The 22,574-nt window shown below is 41.6% G+C and overlaps 1 protein-coding gene across 2 annotated transcripts in view; it reads left to right on the forward strand.

Annotated features, from left to right (window-relative positions):
* SLC8B1 (solute carrier family 8 member B1) overlaps nt 1–20,890 on the forward strand; it is a 39,472-nt gene extending 18,582 nt beyond the window's left edge. For both annotated transcript variants that reach the window (XM_088457258.1, XM_088457259.1), the window contains 13 exons: nt 1,629–1,681; nt 5,985–6,042; nt 7,619–7,724; nt 7,900–8,067; nt 8,395–8,502; nt 11,155–11,211; nt 15,077–15,207; nt 15,289–15,430; nt 15,697–15,818; nt 15,968–16,121; nt 19,105–19,185; nt 19,823–19,887; nt 20,355–20,890. In XM_088457258.1, coding sequence (XP_088313384.1) covers nt 1,629–1,681; nt 5,985–6,042; nt 7,619–7,724; nt 7,900–8,067; nt 8,395–8,502; nt 11,155–11,211; nt 15,077–15,207; nt 15,289–15,430; nt 15,697–15,818; nt 15,968–16,121; nt 19,105–19,185; nt 19,823–19,887; nt 20,355–20,552 — 1,443 coding nt within the window. In that variant the 3' untranslated portion in view covers nt 20,553–20,890. The remainder of the gene's footprint in view (nt 1–1,628; nt 1,682–5,984; nt 6,043–7,618; nt 7,725–7,899; nt 8,068–8,394; nt 8,503–11,154; nt 11,212–15,076; nt 15,208–15,288; nt 15,431–15,696; nt 15,819–15,967; nt 16,122–19,104; nt 19,186–19,822; nt 19,888–20,354) is intronic.
* Nucleotides 20,891–22,574: the final 1,684 nt, after the last annotated feature.

Raw genomic sequence — 22,574 nt, forward strand, 5'->3', positions numbered from 1 at the left:
TTATTGGTCTTCACAAATAACCAGGGAAGAGAGTAAGTAAAAGGAGGGGAGCTCAGGAAAAAGGGGGCTCATGGAACAAATTTGAAAGGCACAAATGGCATTACCTGAATTGAATACAATAACTTAATGGGGGTGGGGGGGGGGGGGGGTTGAAAGTCCAGTAGTAATGATAAAAGCTGTCAAGCAGAATCTGGGGAGGAGAAAGGGACAACAAAATGTCTGTAGAGACTATGGAAGAGGGAAAAAAGGGAGAGGGGGGGGGGGGAGGGTATCGCAGCCAAATTCAAACAAATACATGTTCAAAGGGGGGGGGGGGGGCGGCGGCCCTCTGTATCAAAGTGGTCAGTTCTCTGGGACCATTTCATTCTGAAAGAGCTATTTCTTTAATTTTTTATAAAAGGTGTGTGTGTGTGTGTGTGTGTGTGTGTGTGTGTTGCATAAACTTTCAATATTTCATCCAACACTAACTCAATTTCATCATTCAGTTTATTGTGTCAAAAAACTTTTAAAACCAGTTTCATTGGACAAGTCCTGATTAAAATGTGTTGAAGGGCCATGGAAAGTAATGCGGGCAGCCTTAGTGATGAGTGCCCTTAGTAAGGGAAATCCCAGAATTTTTAACTGATATTTGCAGACTTGGTACAATACAGAAATTGGATCCATTTAGTTGAACAGCTAGAAAACAAGAAGGTGGTTAATTTCAAGTTAATACTATCTCTCTATAAAAGGATAAATAAATTAGCATTTAAAGTTGCACACTTACACCAATAAAGGCCGATCTACAAAATCTATAGTATTGACTATGGAAAATGTCAGGCCTTTCTGTAATTAATAATGTAGGCTTGTTAAAGTAGAGGCTGATTTCAGGAGCTCATCTAGTTAAGTACCCAATGAGTGTGCTGGCTCAGTGGGAAACCTATGTTGCTGCTGTTAAATTCTTCTGTTGTTCCACATACAGATGTGGTCATTTAGGCCAAGACCTAATGCTAAAGTGCTGTACTTGCGAGTGGACCTAGCGGTAGGTATGTGAATACCCAGGCTCATCATGAAGGGTTTGATGTCTGAAAATTAGACTAATCAGAAACATTGGAGAGATTACTTGTCTGCTTTTTGTTTGTATTTATTCCAAAATGTATTGGTAATAGGCAGTGCATGCAAGACTTGACCAGTGTCATAAAGCGAAAAGTCATATTCTTCTGACTGTAATCCATGTCCTCCAAGAGATTTCGTCGGCAACGGGACCTTACATGCAGCAGTGGCATACACACTTGACGATGCCAGGTCCGACGAGGGAGAGGAATGTGTCTAGCTGCATTCTGCAGCATGACATCATTAGCGACATTCCCCGGCAGTCCTGCAGTAGGGACCCGTGCAGACCTGCGACCCGTGGGAGCGCGCATATCATGGGTAAACACTAGACAATATACACTATATGTTGCTCCAATCCGCGAGATCGGACGAAATATAGTCTACTGTGTACCCACCTTTAGGGTCAGCTTGCTCCAGTTAATGTGCTTTGACCTGGAAGTTGTATTGAGGAAGAAAATAGCTGCAATATTGTAGCCATATGTTTTAGCAATGCATTATAGTTAATACATGGAGTGACCTTGTCCTCTTTCCCTGGACAGGCCCTGTGGCTCCTCTACCTCTTCATCATTCTTGCAGTGACTGCAGAAAAGTTGTAAGTGTTCTATTTTTTTTTCATACAATACACATTACACAGACAGACATTATATTGCTCCCATCTTATGTAAGCTTCTACATGGTGTTATTTTCTCAATTTACAGGCTAAAGTTTCTTTAGCTTTACAAAAGTAGAGTCATCACTCTGTGGGATAAATTCAATTCCCTGCAATGTGCCTCCCAGAATGGTCTGGCAAAGGTACTCTGCACCAACCTTGTAGAGGTGTGCAGGAAAATGAGTGACGTTTGGCTACTGTAATATCTGCGATATTCTATTGGCTGGTCACCAGGCATTTGTCAGCTTTGGTAATCTGAATGGCCAGTAGTAGGTCTGCATACTTGTCTAATTGATAGTTGCCAAGTCCATGGGGATAGACCAGGGCTTCTAAACTGGTTATACACATCAGCAATCCGGCAATCCAGCGACGTGACCATGAGATGTAACGATATATCATATCCTCTTACACACTGCACTGCCCACCGTACAAAGATGCAATATATCATTAAATGCTTAATATAACTACAGTACACTGCGTCGTATGTCACATGATCATATGCAGCACATCAGATGGGACGATGCGACCACACAAGATTTGATACAATGTGCCAGAATATAAAGATCCTAGAGTGCAATATTATTTAATAACTATATTAAAGTGGCAATAGTTATTCTTTGTTAATTGGTGTTTTCATGATGGGGCAATATTATTTTTTGACTATATAAATGGTGACTACATAAAATAATGTTGGCCCATCATTAAAACATTTTTAAACACCAATTAACAATTAATTAATATTGCCCCATTATTATAATTAATACAATTGTTTTCTTTTAGAATTCAATAATAATTTCCCCCCTAATATATTCATAAAATAGTATTTCCCCCGTAAGAGAATTGTCAGTGTTATCTGTTTCCTTATTCCTTACTGTACATACTGATTTGCCCTCATTAGAAGTATACTGTGATTCCTATCCTCCTCCTGGATGACCACATAACTCAAACACCATGCTTTTTGAGCTATCTCTTCTGTCGCAACCTGTCAGTTGGTAAATCTGGAGTTTCTATACTTCTAATGGGAAAAACATTGATGGTATATATGCGGCATACAATCCTGCTGGGAAACCGCAGCAAACCAGCCACTTAGGGCCTGATTCAGAGATGGACGCTAATGCGACTTTTACGCAGATCGAACAATTGCTTGCCATTGCACATGCTTGTAAGCCGCACTATGCATGCACTTCAATTGGTTTGCGATTGCAAAGTGAGTGAAAGTCAGTGTTTGGAGAAGGTAACGGGGGGGGGGGGGTTAATAAAATGCAGTTGTGTCGGGCCGTTAAAATGCCATTACATGGGCGTGCATAAATTAGCCCTTGCGATCTTCGACACAGCATGAGAGCCCTCTGCGTATCAGGCAAGCTGCAGTGTTTGCAGCTGGTCAAAGCTGGAGCAAGGGCAAGATGGCTGTTCGATGTGCGTCGATGTTACCGAAATGTACACATGTAGGTAAACTACGCAGTACGCCGATGAGAAGGCAGCAGTAGGCGTCCCTATGCTCGGGTGATCTTTGGAACTATTAGCATGTGTTCGCAGCAGTGTTCTGTGCGAAAATGCAGCTGCGATTGCATTAGTGTCCATCTCTAAATCAGGCCCTTTATCCCTTACTTTTGTTTACACGCCAAAGAGTAATTATAATCTGCTGCAACAATCTTTCACCAGCTGCTGTATTTCCAAGTTAGCCTTCATTATGCAGGGTAGTCCCTCCGATATGTAGTGACTCTGGTTGGTTGTTTTATATCAGCCGTGCCCAGTGTTTTAAGGAGAGAAGTGATTTGATCCGTGCTTACGTTTGTAAACCTATGGTTGATGGTATCAGAACAGTAGCCACAGGAGCAGCTGTTTCTTCTTGCTTTAGAAGTCTATCATCTTTGGTATCCATAGATAGAGATGATGGAAATTTAAATTGTATTTGGTCTGATAGAACAGTTACTGCAGCCTAACAGTCTGAATTATAAAGATCATTTATTATAAGCATTCCTGCAAGAGCTAACCAATTCTATAAACGGTAGACTATAAAACCACACCAATGGAAGGTCTAATTTAGTTGATGGTAAAAGGCGTTCTTACAACTGACGCATACAATCCTCAGGAGGATACAATGTGTAAATACATATCTCTAACTAATACAGGAATATTTTACCAGATAAAATATCATTACAGTGCATAGAAATTAGGTGATTTTATTTCTATAGCATTTGCTGTAAGCTTTGATAAAGATTACATGTCTCTATGCAAAACTACCATCTGCGGTTTCCTCCTAAATCCAGGGCCAGTGTATTATGCATGCCAGCCCTGTACATGAAATTGTCAGCTTTCTGCATGAAGGCAATGCTTTTTAAAGCAATTGGGAGGGTGCCAATCTTTGTTTGTGCCATTCAGTGAAAGCATGGGCAACAGAGAAGCCTAAAATGACTTTGAATGTGGTAATACAGCAGGTTCTCTCACACAACAGCACTGAGCTTGTATAACCTCTAGCCAACATCAGTCCTCTGGTTACAAACACAATGTTATTGAAAGGGACCAACAGAGCCTGACATTACATGTGCAGAGTAATGGAGGTGACACAGAAAGGCAACAAAACATAAACCTTGCAATGTACAACTTGCCATACCTTCAGCACAGATGTCGGCCAATGACACAGCAGAGTTTTCACTTCTATCACTGAAAACATGAAGGCGCAGTTGCCATGGATACAGAGACACATACACTTACTGCTAAGTTGCTACAAAAAAGAAGATGGGAATAAATGGAGCATATTGTTTTGCAGAATCCATTCAATGTATACCCCTCTGCCAATTAATTATTATTATTATATATATTTTTTTTTTTTTTACATAGACCAAATTGTATAGTGTAACCAACCAGTCTATTAATCTATAGGAGTGCTGCTGTAGACATGTTAAATGATTAAGTATACCTGTGTGGTGTCCCTAATGTCACGTTTCCTGTTCATGTTTGTACGCTTTTTGGCGGCTAATGCTATTAAATGTATAAATAATGCAATTGAAATCTAAAGTTTGCTTAGTGCCCAAAAGGGTCCTTGATTATTAAGTTGCAAGAAGTGTAAGGAGTGGGCTTTTGTAACTACTAGTGGTATCGAAGTTTGTTTTGTGAGCTTCCTATTAATTTACTGACAAAAAAAAATCTGCCCCAAGTAGATCACCTGTGTGGACCATTAGAAATCTATGAACATGCCGTTTTGGGGGAGAGCAGATGAGTGTCCTTTTTTTTCTTTATTATATTTAGCAGAACTCCATTAACGTCTATAGTTTTGGAGCAGAATTTTTCCATTATACTATGTTTAATGTGAAAAGTTGCTAAGAATAAGCAATTGAAGCTCCCCAGAAATCATCTCCGTGCTGATTAGAATTTACCATTTACAGATGTGAATCCTGGTTTTGAGGCCCTGGTCAGAAGTGTTACTATATTCTCACAATTGTCTGTGCTGATCTATACACAGTCAGTGGACACTTGTATTAGGTAGGATCCAACATTGCGCCCAGAACACCTGGCATTAAATAAATAAGGTGCTGGTAACATTCCTTCCTAAGAGATTCTGGTCCATGTTGACATGATAACATCATGCAGTTGTTGCAGATATGTTGGCTGCCCATTGATGCTTCAGATCTCCAGTTCCACCAAATCCCAAAGATGTTGTATTAGATTTAGGTCTGTGACTGTGTAGGCCTTTGGAGTATACTGATCTCATAATCTTTGTGAATCCAAATTGAGATGGTGTGTGCTTTTGTAACATGGTGTATTATCATACTTGAAGAGGCAATTAGAAGATAAGTTGACTGTGGCAGCAACAATATTCAAATAGGCTATGGCATTTAAGCAAGGCTCATTTTGACGTCAAGGTTCCTTAAAAAAAAAATCTTTACGCACCATTCTCTAAATTCTAGACACTGTTTTGTGAAAATCTTGGGAGATCAGCAGTTATTATACTCAAAGCAACAATAATTTCCACAGTCCTTTACTTGGATTACACTTCTTCACCATTCTACTGTTCGGTCTACACAACACGTGTCCTCTTTTTTTTTTTTTTTTGCGTGCCTTTATGCATTAAGTTGCTGGCACGTGATTGGCTGATATTTGCATTAATGATAAGGTGTACCTAACAAAGTGGCCACTAATAGTGTTTTGAAAATAGCAGCATACATTTTTGATTACCCATTGTATTACTAATCACTTTGGAGTTCTGTTAAAAACTTATTTAAAATATTTTTTTTTTCTTTTTCAGCTTTTGTCCCAATTTGTCTGCAATCTCCAATATTCTTAGACTATCCCACAATGTGGCAGTATCCTTTCCTTAATGGTATAAATGCTTCACTGGTATATGTATGTATGTATGTATGTATGTATGTATGTATGTATGGCTTATGGCAAATTGAACACTGTTGGTGTAGTATATGTTTCTATTGATCAGCTGTACTGAATATAGGAGAATTCAATTAGGTGCGATCATCTCTCACCCGCAAGTAAGTGCGGCTGTATGCACACAGTGGCAACTCACCCCCCACGTGTGTGCGGGTGCAAGATAGTTGCTCAAAATGTAATTCCCCCCCGTAGTGGTGGGGCAAGGCGTTACATCATCTAAAGCAGGGGTGGGGAACTTTTTTTCTGCCAATTGACATTTGAATATTTATAACATAATTCAGAGGCCATACAAAATCAACCTGCTATATTTGGTCAAAAATTTTATTAACTCACCCCTAATGTGATGGCTGGAACTGCTTCTCTTTGGTGGGCTCAAAGGAGGGGAAGGCTATCTGTATCTCGCCAGGCAGAGTCTGGAGGGGCAGTCCCGACGGTTGGGTGGAGGGGCAAGGTGGAGAGGCAGCCTTGGGGTCCTCTCAGTCCAGCACTGATGCAGCCAGCCCGTCCCCGCTGATGACGGCCCTTTACGCCTGCTGCGCTGCCACTGTTGGGGAGAGAGCCCTTTATGCCCGCTGCGCTGCCTGCTGCCTCTGAGGGGGAGAGAGCCACAGCCCGGGCAGGGCCAGACCAAATGATTTTGCAGGCTGTACACTGCCCAGATGTTCCCCATCCCTGATCTAAAGCAAATAAGGAACTGTGATCCCACTCCACCCTTTCAATTCCCACCATTAACAAGTAGGTAAGTGTACCCTCGCACATTATACTATACTATACCTCCCATGTCAGCCACAGAGCAGTACTTCTCATTCGCTGCACCATCCCTTTGTCTCCCAATCTAGAAAAAAACAAAGCCACTGCCTGTCTCTTATGTCCACGATGCCTCCCAGGAAAAGGTGGCTGCTGTAGGAATGGCCATTGGTGAGTTAACATCGATGGCATAAAACTATTGACAGGAGAACTATCGATGGTCATCCCTGCTCTGTTACTCACTGAGCAGTGGGTCACATTGATGGAGGGGGGGGGCTTGTGGGTCACATTGGCAGTTGAAGATGGACTCTGTCCCGGGGCCAAGAAGAAAGCTAAAAAACAATAAAAATTGGGGGCTCTGTACTATTTATGGTGGAGAACCATTGGATCTCCGCCATCGATGGTTAACCACTGTTGGCATATGGTTTTGCCATCGATGGACAATCCCTAGACTGCTGTAATAGGATCATGAGCTGGCATAGTCTCTGTACAAGCAGCATACCTACTATGTTTCGGTGCATAAAGCCAGGCTTTGAGTTTCGACTTGCATACAGAGTGAGATGTTGGGCATAGAGAGATGCACTACTATGAATAACAGAGAAACTTGCTCCGAAGGCAGCTGCTGCCCCCCTGCCTTTACCATAGCTGTCCCGAATATAGAATGCAATTATTAGAGTTGCTGGTTCTGAAACTAGGTTGATGAGGATGTTGAGTTTAGGAAAATAATTTTCCTTAACTGCTGACTTCCAGGGTGTCACCTTTTTGGCCTTTGGGAATGGTGCCCCTGATGTATTCAGCGCTGTGGCTGCTTTCTCTGACTCCAGGACTGCGGGCTTGGCTATAGGTGCACTCTTTGGTATGATTGACTATAACTATAAAACTTTATTAGATTTAATGACTCGCGTGCACAGGTACAGACACTTTAGTGACTCTAAAATTTCTGCAAATTAAGAAATTGCCTATCCTGTATGCATTTATTTTTATGAAGTAATTTGCTGGTTTATTTGCAGTATATTTATTGCCCATCCCAGGTGCAGGTATATTTGTCACCACTGTGGTGGCTGGAGGCATCGTACTGGTGAAACCATTCACCGCGGCTTCTCGTCCCTTCCTAAGAGATATTGTGTTTTACATGTCTGCCATCTTCCTCACATTTTATGTGCTGTATCAAGGATCTGTGGACTTGCCAGATGTTCTAGGTATGTGGTTGTTCTACTGTCTCCATCATCCCCTTTCCACCTGCCATCCATGTTCCTTTCAGTCATTTCCAAATTGGCTGTAGTTTGTGTATCAGTCAGTCACTGTTTATCCATGTTTTCATATCAACAATTGCCAACTTGTTCACGTAGATTCACTGTTTTATGCTACTAATAACTTGCAGGCTGTGCAGCCACTGTTCCAGTGATTCATATGATTTTAGTTTTTTGTATGGCACCAATGTCCTCTTTTTTTTTTTTTCACTTTATTTTATTTTTGTGTCTTTTTTGTTATTGCTGATTTTCCCCCATCTTGATTTGTCCATACAGTGTATTTGCTGCTTTACTTGGCTTATGTCCTTGTGGTGGTCCTCTCCACCTGGGTGTATCGGCGGATGCGTTATCAGCTCTTGGCTGCCCCCAGCTTAGATGAGCCAGGTAAAGCATTTATTTTTCATTTCTTTGTAGCCTTAACTGAACTTAATGTAGAATGTTGGTGCTAAATAACTTTCATGACTTTATATAAATGTGAATTTGGCTCTAACACACATTACGGTATACATAGCAGTTTAAGGCCCGGATTCAATTAGAGGCGAAAAGTGCCGTTTGCAGATAAGTTTCCACGGATTCGGACTTTCTGCCTGTTTTCAAAGTATCTCCATATTCAATTTAGAGATGTGCGAGTTCGGTTTTACTCGGATTTACTCTGTTCTTTACGCCAAAATTATCGCAAGTTCGGATTTATTTTATGGCTATCCAAAACATGTGATAGCCGATAGCTAATAAAATGTTGTTTTTGAGATCCGAGTAAATACCTAATCGGAAAGTCAAAGCATTGGAATAAGCGGAAAAGTATCTCCTATGAATAGCAGGTGAAAAAAAGTGCAAAATCGTTATTTTGGGTGCAAACGTGGGGAAACTACTCAGAACCCTTGGGACAGCCCTCCAAAAGGACAAATCAACAAAATAAATAAATAAATAAAATAATTACCTCAGAACACCCCAAAAAAGTACTTTCGTTTTGGGGGCGAAAAAGTAAAAAGTGGGGAGACAACTATAACAACTAGCGAAATAGACTTCTTGGGGTGCTGTAAGGAGGGGCCAAGTGTTTTAGGGCTTGCAGGTGCATATTTGAGGGTGGTTTTTGATGTTTTTTTAAAAGTTCACTTTACAGACATAAAAATATGCTAGCAGCCATTTACAAGTACCCCAAATTTGACTGGACTACTTATTTTCAAAATACTGCTTTATGCCATTCTTCACCACTTTTGCAAAGATGCTAATAATAAGCATTTTAAATTAAGTACCCCAAACACTTTTTTATTAGGGCTATTAGTACACATCTACATTGATTCCCTATGTTAGTGCATCTTTTTTTGGGGGTACAGACTGATTTTCCCACTTCTGACAGTACTTTCTGCCTGTTCCGCATTCGCCTGTTTAGGAACTGAATATGGAGAAAAGCGGGGACGCGTGCGTAAAGTTTCCGCCTCTGAAACAGGCAAAGTCGAACAAGCGAAACGTTTCCGACTTTTCGCCTCTAATTGAATACGGGCATAAGTTGGTAGTCTATAGCAACTGTGACATGCCTCCATCATGTTCTAACGCATATCTGTTAGCATGGACTCATTTAGTCCCTATTCTTGTCAGACATTACCTGAAATGCACGCGTGTGTATAGCCGCTTACATGTCAAGCCAAAGAAAAGAGTGTTGGAACTGGTATGTTAATATTTGATGATAGGGTTATTTCATACTTGCCAACTCTCCCTCATTGTCAGGGAGACTCCCTGAAATAGTAGCAATCTCCCTGTCTCCCTGAAGAGTCTAGCAATCTCCCTCATTTCATCCTTACCCCCATTATGAAGCTGTTATATTAAAAAATAGAGATATATACATTCAAATGGGATCATTAGTGTCATTTCCTTGCATTGGTTATTATAAGGCACAATGATCCCTATGAATTTCTGAAAAGTATTAGTGTGTTTTCATCAACAAACAGATCTTACTAACTGCTTTTGGGCTGGTTTACATTTGGATGTAAGTCAGGTTTAGGACACGCCTCTCAGATTTATCAGTACACGGCCACTGTAAGACGCGCTCATAGGTGTGGCTTTCACAATCTCCCTGAAATGCTTTTTCAAAAGTAGGAAAGTATGGGTTATTTGTAGCTCTTGTCTCATTGTACAGAAATGGTTATGGAAGTCACCAATTTATTTATTAGCTTTTATTTAGTGCCAGTTTATTCTGCAGCAATCGAGACATCATGGGGTTAATCAAATTAGGTGCGAGTTGCTGTTTTCTCTGCAAATTCTCATTGCAAATTCATTTGCAGTCCAATAGGCAACTTTCATTGTACCAGTCAGAGTAAACTTGCATATTCCATTCGCACCTCCCTGAGAGATGGTAGGGAAAGTGTTTATTCTAAGGTTAAAATGTTTGGACTCAGTGCAGAACCGCTTGGACACCCCACTAATGACCAGTAATTGTGTGTCATTTTTGGGGTCTAATAAAAAAAATTGCTTTATGCGCACCCCAAATGTAATTAGAGTATTTAATTTTTTTTAAATAACTGCCCTTTATATTTTCTTACATGTATTTTAGTCACCTCCAAAATACCCCAAAAGCATCTTTTTTATTTTTTTTACATATAAAAGTAAACCACAAATGTTTGCTTTTTATAATTTTTATTTTGTACTTATTAAAAAAAAAAATATTCAAATCAGCCATTTAGCAATTGTTTAAATACTTCTAGTGCTTTTCTTATGCCCACTAACAGCCTTCTGTATAATTCTGCAAATAAAATTGTCAGGTTTTTTTTTTTTTTTTGGGTCCAGGATGGTCACCCCACTATTTCATGCACTTCTCTCACATCGCATTTGGCTGACAATTTACAACCCCCCACTGGGAGTACCACAAATAGACAGTTTTAATTGGATTGGAGAATTCACAGGTGTGCGAAGTCTGCAAGTTTCACGAAAACCAGCTCGCACCTAACTGGATTGAACCCCATGTTTTATTTTCCTCGTGGCTGTGTGTTGTGTGTTGTTTTTTTGTTTTTTTTTATATATATATTTATTTCTCTTAATTAGATCTTATGACGGACACAGAAGAAAATACAGTCCACACCCCTCATGACTCTGAATACGGTATGTTACTGGATCAGTGGTATTCAACCTTTTTCAACTCGCAGCACACTGAACAAGATTTAAAAATGGCCAAGGCACACCATCAGTCCCCCACGGAGAAAAACATGCACATTGGTCCCAACGGGCACAAAAAAAAAAACCTACATTGGCCTCCACAGAAAACAAAATTAAACACATTGGCATCCACATAAGAAAACCCAATTACACTGGTCCCCAAAGAAAATAATACATATTGACCCCATACCTGTCCCTCGGTAGTGTCTAAAAACCCTTTATAATGGACTCTGACGTCACTGGTACCTTAGCAGCTGAAGTGGGTGAAGGCTTGCAGCAGCCAGTCACATTCACTGCTCATCACCAGTGAACACTGTGCGGGCGGGACAGCGAGGCGGCGTGCGTGACCTATGTCACGCCACCACATCTCCATTTGTACGGCCCGGGCAGCGGCTGAGCAACCCAGAACAGCCCAGCAACTGCAGGGGCATCTACGGGCAGCGCTTCTCTGGTGGCATACTTGGGAACTGCTCTGTGGCACAGCGGTTGAGAATCGCTGCCCTACATGGATTCTCTGCTAGCCAGCACATCATCACTTCTGAACTCTGCAGCATTCCATGTGCGGCACATTTAGGCGCAAATATAACCTATTAATTAATAATCAAAAGGAAATAAAATACTAATTAGTAATCGTCCAAAATAATCCACTGAAAATTTGATTTTAAGTTTCAAAAGTGGACCCTCTTTTACAATCACATATAGAATAATATAATAGATGAAATGTTAAAAGTATTTTAAATTTGTTCTATAAAAACAATAATGTAACAATGCTACACAAATAACTATTCCAGTAGTTCTCAATTCAGCGCTCATTGTCTTTCTATCTACCATAAGTTTTGTTTTTTTTATTTATTAAAAGAAAATGTATACATTATTTATGTATTTAATTTCAAAGCTCCCCTGTCCTCTACTGTAATTGAGAAGGTGGTGCATTTAAAATCTTGGTGTTCCCATAAGGAATCTCTTTCACTCCCCTTTGAACCTCCACATACTTGTAGTGTCCCCCTTTGCCCCAAGCACCCATCTCCATTCTACTTACATCCGGCATCTCACACTTGCTATACCACGTTTCCCAGCAACTACTGCTTCCAACTTATATGCAGATGTCATTCTCCATTCCCATTACAGCCAATTCACCATAGGCAAATGCATATAGACAAATTATCATAAATACATGTAGTATCTGTGATTTTCTATTATATGGGTTTTCTGTTTGTTATGTGCGGCTTGTGTCCAGCCTTTTGAAATGAATCCCTTTTAACCACTTGATCCAGTATGCTCTATATATTAAGAGTATTCTCTTAAAATGTCAAATTCAGTTCATAATATAAATGGAAAGTTGGACGGAAAAAGAATATATATCAAGTTGAAAAGATATTAAGAGGGATGTGTTAGCAGGAATGTCACCTAAACTGACATATCTTTAAAAATGTGGCAGGCCCAAACCTATGTTACTGGCAGTACTATGGTTCTGAAAGGGTTAAGAGGCCATGCAGGCTTATATGTATTTGTTATGCAATCATACAAAGTATAGTATTACCAAATGCGTATTAGTATGTATACTTGGTAATAAACATACTAGTATTGAGGAAGCCCAATATATATGTGCCTTTCTTCCTCTTTGTCTGTATTGTACTTCTGTTTTGTACTTGCTGCTAAGTCCCTTGGACATCTTCAAATTTGGCCATTGGTGTGTGCTGTAAATCCAGCAAATTCATGTGATCTTTCAAAGCAAATGTCCTGGCAGCTGGTTGACTATACTTATAGATCACAGAGAATGTTCCGGAACGCAGCGAGCATACTCCTTGCAAGACACGGGCTGTTACCACTCGCATTAAGAGTTGAGTAAAGGATGCCAGCGCCCAGGATCACGGTGGTCAGAATCCCGGTGGCGGCATCCCCCTAGTACCTAACCCTCCACCTAACCCCAATACTCAGGGCCGTATTCAATTCGGAGTGAATAGCAGTTTTCGCGTGTTTTTTGGGAAAATTTCGCCTGGTTTTTTATTCTCCGTATTCCATTCCTTTCCGTTTTTGCCTATGCAAAAAGTCAAGGCACTGAAATAGTGCCTTGAAATACTCCCACGGAATAGCAGGTGAAAAAAAGTCTAAAATCTATATTTTTGGGGTGCAGATGTTGGGGAAAACACCCAAAACCCTTGGTAGCCCCCCAATGGACAATTCACCCCCAAAAAATAATAAAAAAATTCTAGGACCACCTCAAAATATGCCTTTGAAATGGGAGACAACTTCCATAACTAGCGAAATAAGCTTCTGGGGGTGCTCTAAGAAGGGGCCAAGTGCTTTTGGGATTGCAGGTGCTTGTATGACGGAGGAATTTCACTTTTCTAAAACTTCACTTTAGAGACATTAAAATACACTAGCACCCATTTACAACTACCCCAAATTTGAAACTACTTTTTTTTTTTCACCAAAAAATACTGCTTAATGCCATTCTTCACCACTTTTGCAAGGACGCTAATAACAAGGATTTTAAACAACTTCAGTACTATAGGGCTAATGGAACACTTCTACATTGATCCCCAATATCAGTGCATCTTTTTTTGGGGTACAGACTGATTTCCCCAATTCTGACAGGACTTTCCGCCTGTTCTGCATTCGCAGCTTGCCGTTTTCGCCTGTTTAGTAATTGTATACGGCGAAAAGCGTGGACACGCACGATAAGTTTTCACGTCCAAAACACACAAAAAGTCGGGTAGGTGAAACTTTTTTCGTGGATGCGAAACTAATTGAATACAGCCCTTAGGGCAATATTCAATAAGCCGTATTCCGCGGAAAAGTATCGCGGGTGATGTAATTTCGCCAGGCGGAAAAGTATCTCCATATTCAGTTCCACGTAGTTTTCACGTACGCAAAATTGCAATGCAATTTAATAGGCGGAAAAGATTCGCCTATGAATAGGTGGTGAAAAAAAGTGCAGATTTGCGATTTTGGGGTGCAAACATCGGGAAACCACTCTGCATCCTTGGGACAGCCCTCCCCCATAGCATAACTGTGTAAAAAAATCCTAAAAAAAATTAAAACAGAAATTACTTTGTACTTTTTCGCCCCCTTTTTCAAAGTTGGGGTACAAACTTAAAAACCAGTGAAATAAGCTTTGGGGGGTCAGCAAGTATGGGGGAGGTGTTTTTTTGATTGCAGGTGCTTGCTGAAGGTGCATATTTTAAAACTTCACTTTTGCGATTTTTAAACCTGCTTGCACCCATTTTCATGTACCCCAAATTTGCTGGGAATAGTTATTTTCTCAAAAAAAACTGCAAAATGCAATTCTACATCACTTGTGCAAAGACTCTAATTAGCAGCTATTGAGAGCATTTAAGTACCCCAAATACCTTAAGCAGGTCTATTCGGGGGTATCTACATTGATCCCCAATGTTAGTGCATCTTTTGGGGGGTGTCAGGCTGATTTCCCCAAATCTGACAGCACTTTTTGCATTTAGCCTGGTCCCATTTTCGCGTCCTTTGGAATTTAATAGGGCAAAGAGCGGGGCCGCGCACTAAAAGTTTTCACCTCCAAAACACGCGAACTCGGTAAACAGTAGATTCCGCCGATGGAGGCTAATTCGGGATGCCGACAGCCGGGATATAACCTATATCCACTCATTAATACATATGTTTTGATAAATGCCCAGAAGATATCACCAATTTATATGTCTGTACATTAGATAAGAAACTACGTAGCTGTGACATTCAGTAAACATGAGATATTTAGTTCTATGTTGTCTGCATTATTGTGCAGCTGTGTGTATTTGTGAGGGACGCTCTTTATCTCTTTGTTGCTTCTCCCCAGGAGATGAGTATCAGCCATTATTGCCGCTGCAGCGTAATACCTGGCAAATTCTCTTAGAGCAGCTTAATCCAGTGGACTCAAGGAAATGGAGACAAAAACATTGGCCCTGGAAAGTCTTGAAAGTAGTAAAGGTGAGCAAGAACTGGGAAGGGGGTGGGAGAAATCGGTTATGTATATAGCATTTACAATGGTATAATCATTTTCTGCTTTAGGTCCCCGTGGAAATGCTGCTCATTCTCACTGTTCCTATAATGGACCCAGACAAAGAAGATCGCAACTGGCAGAGGCCCCTGAATTGCCTTCATGTGATCACTAGTCCGCTTCTGTGTGTGTTTTGTCTGAATTCTGGAAAGTGTGAGTACCAGCCACATTATGTCACTATTCCATCCTTTACCACATGGGTGAATTTCTATCTGTTAATGGTCTTCTATGATTTTTTTGTAAACTAGTGGTGTAAGACCCCCCCCCCCCCCCTGAAAATCTCCTCTGCATTACTGCTATCTGTAACTTACCATAACTTGTTAAATTACATTTCTGTGTTGTTTCTTTCTGTACAATCATTGAAGTTTATGTACGCCATTTATTGAGGAGCCTATTGTGTTTACTTTCTGCCCTCGCAGATGGACTCTACGTTATTCAGGGAGTGCTGCCAGTGTGGGCTCTTCTGCTGCTAATTGGGACCGCTTTGGCAATCATTGTTTTCTTCACCAGCACGAATAATCAGCCCCCTAGATATCACTGTGTAAGAGTCTGTATGACGACGAGCTTTATTTATAACACCCTCCCTCTTGGCTAAGCTATGTCCCTCAGGTATTTGAGCACCATGTGTAGTTCTTTTATGTCTGACTTGTCCATTGTGCTTACTGGCCCCTGTTCTCTGTTTCCCCGCAGCTCTTCTCCTTCATGGGATTCATTGTCAGTGCGCTCTGGATCAGTGCTGCGGCAACTGAAGTTGTTAACCTGTTGCGCACGTTTGGGGTTATCTTCCGGCTGAGTAATACAGTGCTCGGTTTAACATTGCTTGCCTGGGGGAACAGTATTGGAGGTGAATGTAACTCATTTGTAATGTTTGGATGTCAGCCTAGTAGTCTACACAATTTATCAGCTAGCCCTATTTGACATTAATTTATATAAAAGACTGTGTAATGTGGAGCAGAAATATGTTCATGAACTGAGGGCTCAATTGCTGCATCAGGTGCCCGCACAAAGTTAGTTAAATACATACATAGAAAAATGCAGCACTCCTAGCGACTTGTGTAAGTGACACCACTTTACCACGGCATGTTTAGCAACGTTTCAGTGCTTTTATTCAGCACTTTCGTCAGGCTTATACACAAATATAACAATGATCCTACCTTAAGTAGTCTTCACCATGTGAAAAAATGCCGTGAGCCGGAAGTGGGACCCAGCACCCGTCAAGCCGGCGCATGCGATGATGATCACCATGGACACAAAAAATGCACTACACAAATGAAACAAAACAGCGATCTACATGTTAATACACAGAATAACTGAATATACCATAGTATAGGACTAAAAATTGGACTATCAGTCTATACTATTCTATTCTATAATAAACAGTATTTACACAACATTACATTTTAGAATACTATTAAAGGGAAATAGTTTAAATTCTATACAAGAAAAGCCTATCCATAATCAGTATAGTACCCACATATATTACTTATCTTCTATGACTTATAGGAGAAATAATGTAACATGTTATATATTACAATTTTTACAAGAAATTTAGCTGAATAAAGCATCTTTCTTCCTCTGTAGCAGATTGCCTTCTTCGGTGGGAGGGGCTTGGGTACCTAAACAAGCAGCCTGACACAGTGACGGAACTAGAGAGTGGTGGGCCCAGGTGCAAGAATATGCTTTGGGGCCCCCCCCTGCCCATTCCTTGCACCCCGCACCCCAACATTTTTTCACCACCCCCCACTCCCCCTCGTAATTCGATCCAGTGTCTGTCCTGCTGTCCAGCCTTGTTTTTTCACCACCCCTCACTGCCCCGCCAGTCAGTAAATCCAGTCTGTCCAGCCCCACTGTGTCAGCCTCATTCTCTCTCCCCCAGTCCCAGCGACTCAGCCTCATCCACCCCCCCAGGCCCTAGGGTGTCAGCCTCATTCTCCCCCCCCAGCCCCAGCTTCTCAGCCTCATTCTCCCCCCCCAGCCCCAGCTTCTCAGCCTCATTCTCCCTCCCCAGCCCCAGCATCTCAGCCTCATTCTCCCCCCCCAGCCCCAGCGTCTCAGCCTCATTCTCCCCCCCCCCAGCCCCAGCGTCCCAGCCTCTTCCTCCCCCCCCCCCAGCCCCAGCGTTTCAGCCTCTTCCTCCCCCCCCCCCCAGCCCCAGCGTGTCAACCTCATTCTCCCCCCAGCATGTCAGCCTCATTCTCCCCCCGTCCCAGCGTGTGTCCCAGCCACAGCGTGTCAGCCTCATTCTCCCCCCCAACCCAGCGTGTGCCCCAGCGTATCAGCCTCAGTCTCTTCCCCAGCTTGTCAGCCTCATTCTCCCCCCAGCCCCAGTGTCAGCCTCATTCTCTCCACCAGCATATCCCATCCCCAGCAAGTCAGCCTCATTCTCCCCCCAGCCCCAGTGTCAGCCTCATTCCCCCCCCCCCAGCATTTGTCCCAGCCCCAGCGTGTGTCAGCCTCTTACCCCCCCCCCCGCCCCGTGTGTGTCAGCCTCTTTTCTTCAGCAGCCCCAGCGTGTGCTTTCTTCCCTATACTACTGCAACTTACCTACCCTATTTCCTTCCTCTTCTGCTCTTCTCAATCCGCAGCTCCTCTCAAACCTCTCCAGCAGCCCAGCCCCTTGTTATGACACAGCGTACGGGACGCCGTGTCTTAACAAGGGGCCGAGCCGTGGCGGGTGTCTGTCATATTGGAGCCGGAGCGGCCGAAGCGGGCCTGCTCGAGCTCCAGTTTTTGTTAATGGGGACCAGGTCGGTGGGCAGCGGCGCTGTCGGTTGCAGGCGGCCATGGGCCTCTGCACCACAGCGGGCCCCGGTGCAAAGCACAGGCTGCGCCGCCGCTAGTTTCGCCCCTGAACTGACATGCAATGACTGTCAACTAGGCAGATATGCTTTACTACATATGGGCATGGTTAGTGATATTAGGGAAATTTAAAATTTATGTAGAATCGTCTTTTCAACCTAAATCAGGTGACATTATCCTGTAGATGTGGGAGGAACTTTAGCTGTCTCAGAACAATGGATTTTTAACTGCAAGGTTTACATCTAAAAATGTTGAAGTCCTTTACAGAATTTTCAGACAGGAAAAATAAAGTCTTTGTGTAGGAAAATTGCTGATGCTATTAATTTTAAAACTTGATGATGATTAAGTGCTGAATTCTACCAATTGTATTCTGCCAAATAGAAAGACAAAGACCTAAGGGGTCTATTTACTAAGCAGTGTTAGGAGACAGTGAAAAGTGATAAGGTGCCAGCCAATCCGCTCCCAACTGTCATTTTTAAAACACAGCCTGTGAGATGGTAGTTGGGTGGGAGCTGATTGGCTGGTACTTTATCACTTTTCACTCTGTCTCCTAACACTGCTCAGTAAATAGACCCCTAAGGGTCACATGGGCCTGTTAATGTCTGAATCTTGTGCACCTGATGTCTAGCATCAACCTTTAGACTGTAAGCTCTCACAAGCAGGGCCCTCTTTCCTCATGTGCTTTTCCTACCCTCATTTTTACTATCTTCTCCTCCCCACTGCCTACAACAGCACCTAATATCTTGGGTTCTGTCACCCTACTGCTTATTTGAATATTGTGACTGCGGATGTTTGTAAACCTTGCCTATGTGCTGCAACGTTCTGTCACTTTTCCTTATTTTGTTCATACGGTTTCTGTTTTTGTACTTTGTAAGGTGCTGCGCACCCTTTGTGGCGCCATATAAATTGATGATTTTCAAATGGGTTGCGGTTTCAAAACTCAGACATTACTTTAAGACCACTTTAAAGTAAGGATGCAGCATCACCTGCTCATTGTTCTGCTCATCAACTCTCCTTTACTCTTCTAGATTTTGTATCAGACCTCACATTGGCTCGTCAAGGCTATCCTCGCATGGCGTTCTCTGCCTGTTTTGGCGGTATCATCTTCAGTATCCTTTTACCCCCTGCAAAGGATCATTTTATATTTCCAGCACCGCTAGCCTATGTATTATCAAATGTCTTCAAATGTCACCAACAAGAAAAGGTAAAAAACATCTGTAGTCCTCTCCATCATTGAACTTTTTACCCAGTGGTATAACCAAGTCGGTTCCCTATTTCAAAGATGAGATGGATGTAACAAATACTTTGTGTAGTCCCCCACAGACCAGTAATTCACAGCTTTTCAATGCTCATTTATTAGCTGAATGAAAAACAAACTTTCATAGCAAAGACCATGATATATGAAATATATTATATCTGTTGTATAAGTTTGGGATCTCATTTCTTGGCTCTATTAGATTTTTCATTGATATTTGTTCACATTTTGTAATTTTAAATATTGTCTCAAATGTTTAGGGGCCATTCTCATGAACCTGCACTAGTTGTATAGTCTAGCACAATACATACCAAGCATCAAGAGAGCTTATTGCTCTGTAATGTTACAGGAAAAAAGCTACAACACCACCTATTTTACAATGCAATTATGTACAGTTTTGTTTACTGCATGTCTGAGATTTTGAAGCCAATGAAGTAATCTATAATGTTCCACTATATCTTTCTGAGGTTAATTTCCTGATCTGACCACAGATGTGCTAATTGGAGTTGGTCTGGGGTGTCTGCTGCAAATGGGTCCATCTAATACAGTGTTACAGGTTAGTTGTTGTGGATGCTCTTTTGGGGACATATCAACCTAATTATTAATCTTTGCCATAATTGTAAACCTATACTTAGCCTGACGTGGTCTATAGAACCTTGAATGTTACCATGCCCTTCTCTTATAATATAGCTATAGAATGCATCTAGTTTCTGGTTCATGGGGCTATACTCCTGAAGGGATGAGAGTGAGTTGTATATAAATGAGAGAGGAGCAAAATAAGAATGGCTAGGCTGGGAGCCCCCAATTACTAAGAGTATGCCTGACAACATTTGGTCATTCAAAAGGGTGTGTGATGTATAACAAAGAAGAAAAAACAGAATGTCCTCAAAAAGAATGCACCCCATTAAATGCATAGGGTCTGATTCTCGCTGGGAGTAAAGCAAAAAAGAGCAAATAACTGTTATATGGTATATGGGTTTTCTTATTGAAACCTTTTCCCTCTTTTATGCATTTCTTTTTCAGTTGGATTCACAAGGTCTTTTGGTGTGGATCCTGGCTGGAGGTCTCGGAATGAGTCTGGTTTTCTCTCTAATATCAGTGCCCATACAGTGCTTTCACCTGCGCCGTGGCTATGGGAGTGCCCTGCTCTTCATCTATGTTCTCTTCCTAGTTGTGGCCCTTTTAACTGAATTTGGAGTTATCAAACTGGAAAACTCATGACACTGAGAAAAAGACTCTTAGAAAGGACACAACATAATCTTCTTATGTGAAGTTGGCATCTTTTTTCCAAATCTCTTTATCCCATAATGGCTGCATTACTGTCTCAGGTTGTTTTTTTGTTTTGTTTTATTTTTTTTTATTTTAATTATTTTTAAGGCACACAATCATAAAATGGTTTTACAATTGTGTTTTAAATGGGAATATAATGCATGTTTTTATTTTTATAGATTATTTTTAAAAAAGTAATGTGCTGTTGACTTGGATTGTATTTTTTGATTTTTACAATAATTATTTCTAACCAGAACACAACGGCTACCGATTAAACAATGTAAACTACTTTTTATGTGTCAATTAATATTTTATATATGTATTCTTAAAACAATCCTGGTATATATTTTATTATAAATGTAATAATCGCTATAGGGAAAGTTTTTGAAATTTAATGTAACCTCCCATCACGCAACAAAAAATACAGCAACATTTGAGATGAATATATAAATGTATCTGCTTTATCATAAAGTACAGATGTGTCCGCATACACCTAGCCTCAATATGCCATGAGCAGTGTAGTGTACCTTTCAAATCTTTTTAGCTGAAATGTGCGTCTTAGTTGCGACACAATACGACAAAACCACTTCATGCGTCTGCACTGATTAATTTGATATGTGATACTTGTATATCTGTGTGCAACGGAGTCTGAATCTGAATCTGTACAATGGAGCCTCATGCATCGTAGCACTTCATATACAGATTCAGATATCTCATATCAAATTTAATCAGTACAGTCTCGTGAAGCAGTTTTGTGGCATCACGTTACGACTAAGACACACATTCAAGCTAAAAAGATGCTCTGCACAAGTTGAGTTGCACAGTGCCTGGCACGCCAAGAAGGGCTGTTTGGTGCGACTGTGGCAATAACGAATGAGGACACATCTGTAAGTGCTAAATTAACATCCACTACTTAATGAACTTAACACTTTTCCATTCCTGAGTTACAGTTTTGCATTGAGATAATCTAATTTATAAATCAACATGATAGTTTAGCATATCGTATCGATATGGGTCATTTGGGAAGTCTTGATGCATCTAGCAATAGTCATTCATTCTAAAATCGAATTCCCCGGAAATAAGATTTATTTTTTCAACTCCTTTTGTAACCGCCGAAAGCACTGCAGCAGCATTACTGCCCACAGGGTGCCTTTGTAGGGCTCCATACTAGTCAGATGCCGGGCCCATGGGGTAGTTACACTTAAAAGAGGGAGACATCAAGTATATAGTTCTACTGCAAAGTGGCAACCAATATCGGGGTATACAAGGCTGTGCTGGTCACACTACAGCACAGAGACCTGTTTTTACCCACAACACAAGGTGAAATTTTCTATGTGAACTTAGCATACAAGAATAATGCCCATCTACAAGCCCCACCATGCTTTTCTGCCAGGGTGTCACAAACTGTTGCACTGCGAATACAGGGCGAGACTAACGCAGGGCGAGCGTTTGCTGAAACCGTGATTGATCTGGATTGGCTCCTGCTTCGATTTCCTCCTTGTGTGAACGCTGCTCTGATGCCGGTGATAGCGTTTCACGTGTTTCCAGGTTGTGGTCAGTCTCCTGTTGAGTTCTAGAGATCCTGCCAGCTCTATTTCTTGTCTGCCGTTTGTATCATGGAGGCGGCATGGTCCGCATAATATTTGCCACCTGCCACTTGTGTCATCTAGGCGACACAGTGTGCATTCCAGCTCCCTGCCATGTGTGTGTGTCATCCAGGCGGCACAGAGTGCACTCGTCCTGAGTAAGCAAACCTGCGTCCTGTGGCCAGTGTCAACCCGGTGGCACAGGTCGCACCTCAGCGTCCCAAGTACACAATCCAGCGTACAATCGCTTGTGTCAACCCAGTGACACAGGCCGCACTTCAGCGTCCCAAGTATGCAATCCAGGCTGCATCTTGCTCACAGCTCACAGGCCGCAACCAGCCAAGGTTTCCAGCCCTCAAAGCTGCTACATGGCCCAAAGGCCGAAACT

The sequence above is a fragment of the Taudactylus pleione genome, unplaced genomic scaffold (assembly GCF_031769625.1).
Source record: "Taudactylus pleione unplaced genomic scaffold, aTauple2 ptg000749l, whole genome shotgun sequence".
NCBI lineage: Eukaryota > Metazoa > Chordata > Amphibia > Anura > Myobatrachidae > Taudactylus > Taudactylus pleione.